The 13,845-nt window shown below is 48.2% G+C and overlaps 1 protein-coding gene across 2 annotated transcripts in view; it reads left to right on the forward strand.

Moving 5' to 3' along the window:
* The window catches only part of TIA1 (TIA1 cytotoxic granule associated RNA binding protein), a 309,231-nt gene that overhangs the window by 148,824 nt on the left and 146,562 nt on the right, over nt 1–13,845 (forward strand). For both annotated transcript variants that reach the window (XM_069214209.1, XM_069214210.1), the window contains exon 11: nt 3,198–3,321. In XM_069214209.1, the coding sequence (XP_069070310.1) occupies nt 3,198–3,321 (124 nt within the window). The remainder of the gene's footprint in view (nt 1–3,197; nt 3,322–13,845) is intronic.

Here is a 13,845-nt window from a genome sequence, read left to right on the forward strand (position 1 = left end):
AAAAAGCAAAGCTAGCCTTCTCTTCTATTAAAATACACCTTGCAGCAATATCTGCATACCTGCAGACTACCTATTCAACTTCCTTGTATAGGATACCAGTCATCAAAGCATTCATAGAAGGTCTTAAAAGAATTATACCACCAAGAACACCACCTGTTCCTTCATGGAACCTAAACGTGGTCCTAACAAGACTCATGGGCCCACCTTTCGAACCCATGCACTCTTGCGGAATACAATTCCTAACCTGGAAAGTTGCCTTTCTCATCGCCATTACATCTCTGAGAAGAGTAAGTGAAATTCAAGCGTTCACAACACAGGAACCTTTTATACAAATACATAAAAATAAGGTCGTCCTACGACCTAATCCAAAATTTTTACCAAAAGTTATTTCACCGTTCCATCTAAATCAAACGGTAGAACTACCTGTTTTTTTCCCACAGCCAGATTCTGTGGCTGAAAGAGCACTACATACATTAGATGTCAAAAGAGGATTAATGTACTACATTGACAGAACAAAGAACATCAGAAAGACTAAACAGCTATTTATTGCATTCCAAAAACCTCATGCAGGTAACCCAATATCAAAACAAGGTATAGCCAGATGGATTGTTAAATGCATCCAAATCTGCTACCTTAAAGCAAAAAGACAACTGCCCATTACTCCCAGGGCACATTCAACAAGGAAAAAAGGTGCTTCAATGGCCTTTTTAGGAAACATCCCAATGCATGAAATATGTAAGGCAGCCACATGGTCTACGCCTCACACATTCACCAAACACTACTGTATAGATGTGCTATCCGCACAACAAGCTGCAGTAGGTCAAGCTGTATTAAGAACTCTATTTCAGACAACTTCTACTCCTACAGGCTAATCCACCGCTTATGGGGAAATAACTGCTTACTAGTCTATGCAGACCATGTGTATCTACAGCGACAGATGCCATTGAACTGAAAATGTCACTTACCCAGTGTACATCTGTTCGTGGCATCAGTCGCTGAGATTCACATGGGCCCACCCACCTCCCCGGAAGCCTGTAGCAGTTCAGAAGTTACCTTCAATTTTGTACATTTGTATATATATTATTTAAACCTTTAATAGGTACATACTTACACATTTCATTGCGTGGGCACTATTACTATAGTACAACTCCTACCTCACCCTCTGCGGGGAAAACAATCGAAGATGGAGTCGACGCCCATGCGCAATGAGCACAGAAGGAGTCACTCGGTCCAATGACTCGAAAACACTTCTTCGAAGAAAAACAACTTGTAACACTCCGACCCAACACCAGATGGCGAGCTATGCAGACCATGTGAATCTCAGCGACTGATGCCACGAACAGATGTACACTGGGTAAGTGACATTTTCATTTCTTAGTTTAAGAACCACAGGTTCAAGATTTACAAGTAATACTTCAAATGAAAGGTATTTCAGGTAGGTACTTTAGAACCTAGAATTAGCAAAATAGCATATACAGTTTTCACATAAATGACATATAGCTATTTTAAAACTAGACACTTAGTGCTATTTTCAACAGTTCCTGGGGGAGGTAAGTGTTAGTTTTTACAGGTAAGTAAACCACCTACGGGGTTCAAGTTTGGGTCCAAGGTAGCCCACCGTTGGGGGTTCAGAGCAACCACAAACTTACCACACCAGCAGCTCAGGGCCGGTCAGGTGCAGAGTTCAAAGAGCTGCGCAAAACGCATAGGCTTCAATGAAAAAGGGGGTGCCCCGGTTCCAGTCTGCCAGCAGGTAAGTACCCGTGTCTTCGGAGGGCAGACCAGGCGGGTTTTGTAGGGCACTGGGGAGGGGAGGGGCACACAAGTCAGCTCAAAAAGTACACCCTCAGTGGCACGGGGCGGCTGGGTGCAGTGTGCAAACACACGTCTGGTTTTCAATGTAAATCAATGGGAGACCAAGGGGTCTCTTCAGCGATGCAGGCAAGGTGGGGGGGGCTCCTCGGGGTAGCCACCACCTGGGCAAGGGAGAGGGCCTCCTGGGGGTCACTCCTGCACTGGAGTTCCGATCCTTCAGGTCCTGGGGGCTGTGGGTGCAGGGTCTTTTCCAGGCGTCGGGATCTGAGAGTCAGGCAGTCGCGGTCAGGGGGAGCCTCGGGATTCCCTCTGCAGGCGTCGCTGTGGGGGCTCAGGGGGGACAACTTTGGTTACTCACAGTCTCTGAGTCGCCGGGGAGTCCTCCCTGAAGTGTTGTTTCTCCACAAGTCGAGCCGGGGGCGTCGGGTGCAGAGTTGCAAGTCTCACGCTTCTGGCGGGAAACGCAGTTGTTTTAAAGTTGCTCCTTTGGAAACAAAGTTGCAGTCTTGGTTGAACAGGGCCGCTGTTCTCAGGAGTTTCTTGTTCCTTCTAGAGCAGGGCAGTCCTCTGAGGATTCAGAGGTCGCTGGTCCTGGGGAAAGCGTCGCTGGAGCTGTTTCTTCAGAATGGGGGGGGAGACAGGCCGGTAGAGCTGGGGCCAAAGCAGTTGGTGTCTGTCTTCTCTGCAGGGTTTTTCAGCTCAGCAGTCCTCTTCTTAGGTTGCAGGAATCTGAGTTCCTAGGTTCAGGGGAGCCCCTAAATACAGAATTTAGGGGTGTGTTTAGGTCAGGGAGGGCAGTAGCCAATGGCTTCTAGCCCTGAGGGTGGCTACACCCTCTTTGTGCCTCCTCCCAAGGGGAGGGGGTCACATTCCTATCCCTATTGGGGGGGGATCCTCCATCTGTAAGATGGAGGATTCCTAAAAGTCAGTCACTTCAGCTCAGGTTGCCTTAGGGGCTGTCCTGACTGGCCAGTGACTCCTCCTTGTTTTTCTCATTATCTCCTCCGGCCTTGCCGCCAAAAGTGGGGCAGTGACCGGAGGGGGCGGGCAACTCCACTAGCTGGAATGCCCTGTGGTGCTGTAACAAAGGGGATGAGCCTTTGAGGCTCACCGCCAGGTGATCGCTCCTGCAAGGGGGAGGTGATAAGCATCTCCACCCAGTGCAGGCTTTACTAGCCACAGAGTGACTTTTTTTTTTTTTTTTTTTTTTTTTTAAACTTTTCCTCTCGTTGTCCTTTCTCATTTTGAGATATTGTGCATGCTTTTCTCAATCTTATTTTAAATAGCTATAACTATATTCTTGATTCATATTTTGAGGGGGTGGGGACCATGACAATTAACGCACGATCAGTGGTTTACTTCGTTGATTTGTTTTTGCCCAGGTTCAACTCCCATGAAAGTGCTGCACACGCCATTGTATCAGTCAATGGCACCACCATAGAAGGGCATGTTGTGAAGTGCTATTGGGGCAAAGAAACACCAGATATGCTGAATCCAGTTCAACAGGTAAAAATAGCCAAAGCAGAATTAAAATGCATTACGAATTCAGCAGATATACCTGTGCATTAACATTTGGGCATGGTTGCTTACCTGCACTTCTGGTTTTAAACATGGTCTGTTTTATGCTGCATTGCAATTCATAAATGGTGACTGCAAGGGTCACTCATTCGTTTCTGCATACTGTGGTGATGACGACAGAACTTTTGAGAATTGTTATGAAGAACATACCCACTGCACACAAAGACTTTCTGGTACCCACTCTTTAATGCATTGCTTAACTGCTTGCATGGTCCTATGATAGCAGTATGCTGTTCTATTACAAAAGTAACACAACAGATCACATTTTAATACATTGAGAATTTTGGTCATTCAGCAATATAGAGTGGGCTACAAGAATAATGTAACATGTTAGTTTCTAAAGCGCACATGCACCCCATTGGACATCTTGATGCTGAAAAGGGGTACTTACCTTTAGTAATGGTATTTCTAGTGGATATCGGTCTTCCTCCAGATTCCTCACCTGTTCAATATCTCCTTTTACCAGTCTGGATCAGGAAACCTTTTTATTGGTCTGCCATGCCGGCAGCAAGCACTAGCTCATCGTCTGCACTAGTCAACACCATGTTGTCATTACTGGCGCCAGATAATGTCCACCCTGATGCACAGCCATCCGTTCCCTGGTAATTTTTTCTCTGCCCTTATGGGCTGAGACAGGAAAATGACAGTTTGAGGCAGTACAACAGGTTAAATTGGAACCTTTGTAATGTGGCCTGTGACCACAGAACAGGAAGCTGGATGAAATAACTGTGGAATTTGTAGGTACTAGCCACCAGAAGGTTTCTTATCTCTGGTAACAAACTTGTCCTTATCTGATGGCTACTTTTACCTAAGATGCCTTACTGGTTGAAGAGATTCCACAGCAGTGATCCCTCTCAAGGGATGGGTTTGAAGGAGCAGAAGACCTGAAGGTGAGGAAATCCTGAAGTGCTTTATGTGCAGAATGGCTATACATCCTCACTTCTGAAGCCAAACAGTAATGATTGTTTAAAGTATGGAAATATGCCAATGTTACTGCACCACAAATCTCAGCCATTGGGACACCATCTGTCGCTGATGAGACTTTGCAGTGATGGAAGGATCACAGATTCCCTCGGACTGTGCCTTAGGTTTAAGGTCATGGACATTTTTTTGTAGCATGTGTGGCTGTAGCTACACATGTGTAGCACTCTCCTGCTATCTGGTGTTGGGATAGGATGTTTGCATGTTCTTTTTCTCCGAAAAAGTCTCATATCTCAGGTGGTGGGATTCCTCCTCATGGTGTGCATTCCACAAAGGGGGGTGGGGAGCTGCTGGGGATCCAAGCACGTGCTGTAAAAGGACAGGGCAGAGAAGCAAGTAAACTACTCAGAACAGTCCAAGGAGGGGATCGGATCCACCACTCACTGAAAATGAGGGCAGAGTGGGCAAGTAAGGGCCAGGGATAATACCCCCTTTGTTTTAACTGAAGTGCCCACACAAGTTCATGAAAAGGGACTCCCACGAGGTCTGCAACCTATGCCTGCCCGAAGACCATAGAGACGAAGTCTGTGAGGCCTGCTTCGAATTTGTTCCAAAGACGAAAGGCACAACTGAGGCAAAGACTAGAAAACCACACCATGTCTAAAAACAGGAATCACTCCGACACCTAGGCCTCTCGAGCGACAACATGGAGGAGACAAACAGCAAGAGGGGGAGAGTCCGACATCAAGATGCATGGGACTCAAGCAGACAGGGTCCAGCTGTAAAAGAAGGGGTTGAAGGATGCTGAAAGGAAGAAGGTAAGGCTGCTGAAAGGCTTAGACCTTAAGCCCTCTGAAAAGACAACAAATGCAGCCTCTGTGCCGAAAACAACGGTGACAGGTCAGCAAAGACAAATGGAGTCGAGCGGGTTCCGAACAAAGGATACCCAAGGACACAAGGTGTTGCGAAAGACCCCGAGCTGATGCAAGGGACAAAGCCATGGTGCTGGAACCCTCGACTCCAAAGTGGAAGGCTTTGACGTTTGATGAGGTAGACCTATGGGCACAGGGCCTCAAAAGGAAAAAGAGAACATGAGGCAGAGATGTCTGCACCCTCCAGAGGTAGAAGGAATTTGACGATTCCTTAAAGTTCAGCATCCTGGCAAAACCCTGGCTGCAGAGGAGGAGGGAATGGCCCTGGAGGCACAGCAACCCCAGAGCCGCACAAGGAGGACCAGGAGAAATTCTTCGAGGGGTACAACAGAGTCGAGTACATTTAAAGTTTCAACGAATCCAGCTATCTCAAACACGTGGCAGGATCTTGATGCCAACTCACCGGAGGAGGGTGTAGCTAATTACCCATCAAGACCATCCCCGCCAGACGACTTAGCCATGTACAACACCCTAGTAAGAAGGGCTGCAGACACTTATGGGGGTGCAGCTAGAGGAAGAAGAGGGTTCATGCTTCCTCATGGAAACATTAGTGCCACCCTGTAGGAAGTTGGCTCTGTATGTGCTATTTCAAAGTAAGGAATAGCATGCACAGAGTCCAAGGGTTCCCCTTAGAGGTAAAATAGTGGTAAAAAGAGATAATACTAATGCTCTATTTTGTGGTAGTGTGGTCGAGCAGTAGGCTTATCCAAGGAGTAGTGTTAAGCATTTGTTGTACATACACATAGACACTAAATGAGGTACACACACTCAGAGACAAATCCAGCCAATAGGTTTTGTTATAGAAAAATATATTTTCTTAGTTTATTTTAAGAACCACAGGTTCAAATTTAACATGTAATATCTTGTTTGAAAGGTATTGCAGGTAAGTACATTAGGAACTTTGAATCATTTCAATTGCATGTATACTTTTCAAGTTATTCACAAATAGCTATTTCAAAAGTGGACACAGTGCAATTTTCACAGTTCCTGGGGGAGGTAAGTTTTTGTTAGTTTTACCAGGTAAGTAAGACACTTACAGGGTTCAGTTCTTGGTCCAAGGTAGCCCACCGTTGGGGGTTCAGAGCAACCCCAAAGTTACCACACCAGCAGCTCAGGGCCGGTCAGGTGCAGAGTTCAAAGTGGTGCCCAAAACGCATAGGCTTCAATGGAGAGAAGGGGGTGCCCCGGTTCCAGTCTGCCAGCAGGTAAGTACCCGTGTCTTCGGAGGGCAGACCAGGGGGGTTTTGTAGGGCACCGGGGGGGACACAAGCCCACACAGAAATTTCACCCTCTGCGGCGCGGGGGCGGCTGGGTGCAGTGTTAGAACAAGCGTCGGGTTCGCAATGGAAGTCAATGAGAGATCAAGGGATCTCTTCAGCGCTGCAGGCAGGCAAGGGGGGGGCTTCCTCGGGGAAACCTCCACTTGGGCAAGGGAGAGGGACTCCTGGGGGTCACTTCTGCAGTGAAAGTCCGGTCCTTCAGGTCCTGGGGGCTGCGGGTGCAGGGTCTTTTCCAGGCGTCGGGACTTAGGTTTCAGAGAGTCGCGGTCAGGGGAAGCCTCGGGATTCCCTCTGCAGGCGGCGCTGTGGGGGCTCAGGGGGGACAGGTTTTGGTACTCACAGTCGTAGAGTAGTCCGGGGGTCCTCCCTGAGGTGTTGGTTCTCCACCAGCCGAGTCGGGGTCGCCGGGTGCAGTATTGCAAGTCTCACGCTTCTTGCGGGGAGATTGCAGGGTTCTTTAAAGCTGCTCCTTTGGATAAAGTTGCAGTCTTTTTGGAGCAGGTCCGCTGTCCTCGGGATTTTCTTGTCGTCGAAGCAGGGCAGTCCTCAGAGGATTCAGAGGTCGCTGGTCCCTTTGGAAGGCGTCGCTGGAGCAGAGTTCTTTGGAAGGCAGGAGACAGGCCGGTGAGTTTCTGGAGCCAAGGCAGTTGTTGTCTTCTGGTCTTCCTCTGCAGGGGTTTTCAGCTAGGCAGTCCTTCTTCTGGTTGTTGCAGGAATCTAGTTTCTAGGTTCAGGGAGAGCCCTTAAATACTAAATTTAAGGGCGTGTTTAGGTCTGGGGGGTTAGTAGCCAATGGCTACTAGCCCTGAGGGTGGGTACACCCTCTTTGTGCCTCCTCCCAAGGGGAGGGGGGCACATCCCTAATCCTATTGGGGGAATCCTCCATCTGCAAGATGGAGGATTTCTAAAAGTTAGTCACTTCAGCTCAGGACACCTTAGGGGCTGTCCTGACTGGTCAGTGGTGACTCCTTGTTGCTTTCTTTGTTTCCTCCAGCCTTGCCGCCCAAAGTGGGGGCCGTGGCCGGAGGGGGGCGGGCAACTCCACTAAGCTGGAGTGCCCTGCGGTGCTGTGACAAAGGGGTGAGCCTTTGAGGCTCACCGCCAGGTGTTACAGCTCCTGCCTGGGGGAGGTGTTAGCCTCTCCACCCAGTGCAGGCTTTGTTACTGGCCTCAGAGTGACAAAGGCACTCTCCCCATGGGGCCAGCAACATGTCTCTAGTGTGGCAGGCTGCTGGAACCAGTCAGCCTACACAGATAGTCGGTTAAGTTTCAGGGGGCACCTCTAAGGTGCCCTCTGTGGTGTATTTTACAATAAAATGTACACTGGCATCAGTGTGCGTTTATTGTGCTGAGAAGTTTGATACCAAACTTCCCAGTTTTCAGTGTAGCCATTATGGTGCTGTGGAGTTCGTGTTTGACAGACTCCCAGACCATATACTCTTATGGCTACCCTGCACTTACAATGTCTAAGGTTTTGCTTAGACACTGTAGGGGCACAGTGCTCATGCACTGGTACCCTCACCTATGGTATAGTGCACCCTGCCTTAGGGCTGTAAGGCCTGCTAGAGGGGTGTCTTACCTATACTGCATAGGCAGTGAGAGGCTGGCATGGCACCCTGAGGGGAGTGCCATGTCGACTTACTCATTTTGTTCTCACTAGCACACACAAGCTGGTAAGCAGTGTGTCTGTGCTGGGTGAGGGGTCTCTAGGGTGGCATAATACATGCTGCAGCCCTTAGAGACCTTCCCTGGCATCAGGGCCCTTGGTACCAGAGGTACCAGTTACAAGGGACTTATCTGGATGCCAGGGTCTGCCAATTGTGGATACAAAAGTACAGGTTAGGGAAAGAACACTGGTGCTGGGGCCTGGTTAGCAGGCCTCAGCACACTTTCAATTGTAAACATAGCATCAGCAAAGGCAGGACACTCCAGCTAGTGGAGTTGCCCGCCCCCTCCGGCCCGGCCCCCACTTTTGGCGGCAAGGCCGGAGAAAATAATGAGAATAACAAGGAGGAGTCACTGGCCAGTCAGGACAGCCCCTAAGGTGTCCTGAGCTGAGGTGACTCTAACTTTTAGAAATCCTCCATCTTGCAGATGGAGGATTCCCCCAATAGGGTTAGGATTGTGACCCCCTCCCCTTGGGAGGAGGCACAGAGGGTGTACCCACCCTCAGGGCTAGTAGCCATTGGCTACTAACCCCCCAGACCTAAACACGCCCTTAAATTTAGTATTTAAGGGCTACCCTGAACCCTAGAAAATTAGATTCCTGCAACAACAAGAAGGACTGCCTAGCTGAAAACCCCTGCAGAGGAAGACCAGAAGACAACAACTGCCTTGGCTCCAGAAACTCACCGGCCTGTCTCCTGCCTTCCAAAGAACTCTGCTCCAGCGACGCCTTCCAAAGGGACCAGCGACCTCTGAATCCTCTGAGGACTGCCCTGCTTCGACGACGACAAGAAACTCCCGAGGACAGCGGACCTGCTCCAAAAAGACTGCAACTTTGTTTCAAGAAGCAGCTTTAAAGAACCCTGCAACTCCCCGCAAGAAGCGTGAGACTTGCAACACTGCACCCGGCGACCCCGACTCGGCTGGTGGAGAACCAACACCTCAGGGAGGACCCCCGGACTACTCTACGACTGTGAGTACCAAAACCTGTCCCCCCTGAGCCCCCACAGCGCCGCCTGCAGAGGGAATCCCGAGGCTTCCCCTGACCGCGACTCTCTGAAACCTAAGTCCCGACGCCTGGAAAAGACCCTGCACCCGCAGCCCCCAGGACCTGAAGGACCGGACTTTCACTGCAGAAGTGACCCCCAGGAGTCCCTCTCCCTTGCCCAAGTGGAGGTTTCCCCGAGGAAGCCCCCCCTTGCCTGCCTGCAGCGCTGAAGAGATCCGTTGATCTCTCATAGACTAACATTGCGAACCCGACGCTTGTTTCTACACTGCACCCGGCCGCCCCCGCGCTGCTGAGGGTGAAATTTCTGTGTGGGCTTGTGTCCCTCCCGGTGCCCTACAAAACCCCCCTGGTCTGCCCTCCGAAGACGCGGTTACTTACCTGCAAGCAGACCGGAACCGGGGCACCCCCTTCTCTCCATTCTAGCCTATGCGTTTTGGGCACCACTTTGAACTCTGCACCTGAGCTGCTGGTGTGGTAACTTTGGGGTTGCTCTGAACCCCCAACGGTGGGCTACCTTGGACCAAGAACTGAACCCTGTAAGTGTCTTACTTACCTGGTAAAACTAACAAAAACTTACCTCCCCCAGGAACTGTGAAAATTGCACTAAGTGTCCACTTTTAAAATAGCTATTTGTGAATAACTTGAAAAGTATACATGCAATTGAAATGATTCAAAGTTCCTAATGTACTTACCTGCAATACCTTTCAAACAAGATATTACATGTTAAATTTGAACCTGTGGTTCTTAAAATAAACTAAGAAAATATATTTTTCTATACAAAACCTATTGGCTGGATTTGTCTCTGAGTGTGTGTACCTCATTTATTGTCTATGTGTATGTACAACAAATGCTTAACACTACTCCTTGGATAAGCCTACTGCTCGACCACACTACCACAAAATAGAGCATTAGTATTATTTATTTTTACCACTATTTTACCTCTAAGGGGAACCCTTGGACTCTGTGCATGCTATTCCTTACTTTCAAATAGCACATACAGAGCCAACTTCCTACAGTGTGTGTACCTCATTTATTGCCTATGTGTATGTACAACAAATGCTTAACACTACTCCTTGGATAAGCCTACTGCTCGACCACACTATCACGAAATAGAGCATTAGTATTATCTCTTTTTACCACTATTTTACCTCTAAGGGGAACCCTTGGACTCTGTGCATGCTATTCCTTACTTTGAAATAGCACATACAGAGCCAACTTCCTACACATGTTCAGAGGCATCTGTCTGCACAATGAACTGCTTGGAGTAATCTGGAGCTTTTAGAACTGGTGCTGTGCACATTGCTTGTTTCAGGGTGTCAAAGGCCTGTTGGCATTCTACAGTCCAGTTTACCTTCTTGGGCATTTTCTTGAAGGTGAGTTCTGTGAGGGCTGTCACTATGGATCCATATCCCTTCTGTCAGGATACTTCAATTCGATTTCCGCAGAAGATAACTCCTCAGTCCCGACCCGAGCTACTCACAACGAATATTAATCCTTCGTGCTGAGTACCCCGGACGGGGAAAGGGGAATGGGATGGTAGAGAGACTGCCACAGAGATGAACGCCAGTACTCCGTCTGCCTCTTCACATCTAAGATTGGATACAGCACCTGCAAGAGCCACAGTCGCAATTACTAGGGACATACAACATCAGTTTTTCACTTTCTACTCAACACTTAATTCTCTTTAATTCTATCATTTCTTCACTCACCCTGAGTTCTCTGTAGCCTTGCTTCTCTCTATAAATGATAGCTCTTCTTAAAAAAATGCTTATTACTGATTCTGGAAGAACTTCTCAACCTTTGTTAGAGATTGGTTTTATGTTGCTATATATATATGTTCGATGGCATGTGTAGCTGCAGATACACATGCTGTGCACATCCCGCCATCTGGTGTTGGGCTCGGAGTGTTACAAGTTGTTTTTCTTCAAAGAAGTCTTTTCGAGTCACGAGACCGAGGGACTCCTCCCATTTTGACTCCATTGCGCATGGGCGTCGACTCCATCTTAGATTGTTTTTTTTCCACCATCGGGTTCGGACGTGTTCCTTTTCGCTCCGCGTTTCGGGTCGGAAAGTTAGTTAGAATCTCGGAAAAAAACGTCGGTATTGTTTGCGTTCGGTATCGGGTTAGTTACAACAGATCGACACCAAATTTAGAAGAGTTCCGGTGGCCCTTCGGGGTTTTTTCGATTCCCCCGTCGGGGCCTGGTCTGCCCGGCCACGTGTGAATTCAAGGCTGATGGAACGGACCCCATTCCACTTCTGTCCAAAATGCCATAACAAGTATCCGTATACGGATCAGCATCTGGTCTGTAACTTGTGATTGTCCCCAGAGCACAAGGAAGATACTTGCGAGGCCTGTCGAGCGTTTCAGTCCAGAAAGACATTAAGAGACCGAAGAGCCAGAAGACTGCAGATGGCGTCGACGCCGACAGAACAAGAGCGTTTCGAGGAAGAAGAGGAAACTTTCTCTATCCAAGAGTCTGATTCGGAAGAGCTCGAGGCCGAAGAAACGCCGAAAACCGTGAGTAAGACGTCGAAACATAAGACTCACGAGAAGTCAACAAAAGCCCAGGGGACGCCACCGCCAACAGGCCATGGCTTAACCCAAACAAGCGGTGACCGAGCCAAGGCACCGAAAAAGGGCACGCTGGTGTCGAAGTCATCCGACTCCGGTCGAGATACCGCCACACAGCAATCTCGGACCCGAGACATCGGCTCTGAGAAATTTCGGCACCGTCCCAGCGGCACCGAACAAATTCGGCATCGAGACACCACCACGCTGAAAATTACAAAGGGTTCTTCGGAGCCTAAAAAGACCTCTGAAAAAGTTTCAGTTCCGAAACATCCAGCCTCGGAGCCGAAAACAGGTTCCTATACAGAGGAACAAGGATTGGCCTCCCAAATGAAAAAAGATAGATTTGGAGAGGAACTTCAAGCTGTAGAGCCAGACTATACTCAAAGGAGTCTTCACATTCATCAAGACACAGGGAAGATAACCACTCTTCCTCCAATTAAGATAAAAAGAAAACTTGCCTTTCACGAAAAGGACAAGGAGCCACAGGCAAAGGTGGCAAAGAAAACAACTCCACCACCTTCTCCACCACCATCTCCACCACCATCAGTGCACACATCACCAGTAGCAACTCCTCCACTGATGCACTCCCCGACTCATACTGCCATGAGTCAAGATGATCCCGATGCATGGGACCTTTACGATGCTCCAGTATCGGACAACAGCCCAGACTCGTACCCTACCAGGCCGTCCCCTCCTGAGGACAGTACATCTTACACACAGGTGATCGCAAGGGCAGCTGCTTTCCATAACGTCACCTTGCATTCAGAACCAATTGAGGATGACTTCTTGTGTAACACGCTAACCTCCACTCATAGCCAGTACCAAAGACTACCTATGCTCCCAGGAATGCTAAAACATTCAAAACAAATCTTTCAAGATCCTGTTAAAGGCCGAGCCATAACTCCAAGAGTGGAGAAAAAATACAAGCCACCGCCAACAGATCCTGTTTATATTACAACGCAGTTAACTCCAGACTCAGTAGTTGTCGGGGCAGCTCGTAAGAGAGCAAACTCTCATACCTCGGGAGATGCACCACCTCCAAAGAGTCGCAAATTTGATGCTGTGGGCAAAAGGGTTGCAGCACAAGCAGCAAACCAATGGCGCATTGCCAATTCACAAGCACTTTTGGCAAGATATGACAGCGCACTGGGATGAGATGCAACATTTGATAGAACACTTACCCAAGGAGTTCCAAAAAAGAGCACAACAAGTGGTGGAAGAAGGACAAAGTATCTCTAATAATCAGATACGGTCTTCAATGGATGCAGCAGATATGGCTGCAAGGACAGTAAATACTGCAATAACAATAAGAAGGCACGCATGGCTCCGCACGTCAGGTTTCAAGCCAGAAATTCAACAAGCCGTGCTAAATATGCCATTTAATGAACAGCAGTTGTTTGGGCCGGAAGTCGACACTGCTATTGAGAAACTCAAGAAAGACACTGATACGGCAAAAGCCATGGGCGCACTCTACTCCCCGCAGAGCAGAGGCACCTTTCGCAAAACACCTTTTAGGGGAGGGTTTCGAGGACAACCTACAGAAACCACAACATCACAAACAAGGCCCACTTACCAAAGCCAATATCAGCGGGGAAGTTTTCGGGGGCAATATAGAGGGGGACAGTTCCAAAGAGGTAGAGGAAAATTCCAAAGCCCCAAAAGTCCTCAAAATAAGCAGTGACTCACAAGTCACCCATCACAACACCTGTGGGGGGAAGATTAAGCCAATTTTACAAACATTGGGAGGAGATAACAGATACTTGGTGTAGGAAGTTGGCTCTGTATGTGCTATTTCAAAGTAAGGAATAGCATGCACAGAGTCCAAGGGTTCCCCTTAGAGGTAAAATAGTGGTAAAAATAGATAATACTAATGCTCTATTTTGTGGTAGTGTGGTCGAGCAGTAGGCTTATCCAAGGAGTAGTGTTAAGCATTTGTTGTACATACACATAGACAATAAATGAGGTACACACACTCAGAGACAAATCCAGCCAATAGGTTTTTATATAGAAAAATATATTTTCTTAGTTTATTTTAAGAACCACAGGTTCAAATTCTACATGTAATAGCTC

The sequence above is a fragment of the Pleurodeles waltl genome, chromosome 11 (assembly GCF_031143425.1).
Source record: "Pleurodeles waltl isolate 20211129_DDA chromosome 11, aPleWal1.hap1.20221129, whole genome shotgun sequence".
Classification (NCBI taxonomy): Eukaryota; Metazoa; Chordata; class Amphibia; order Caudata; family Salamandridae; genus Pleurodeles; species Pleurodeles waltl.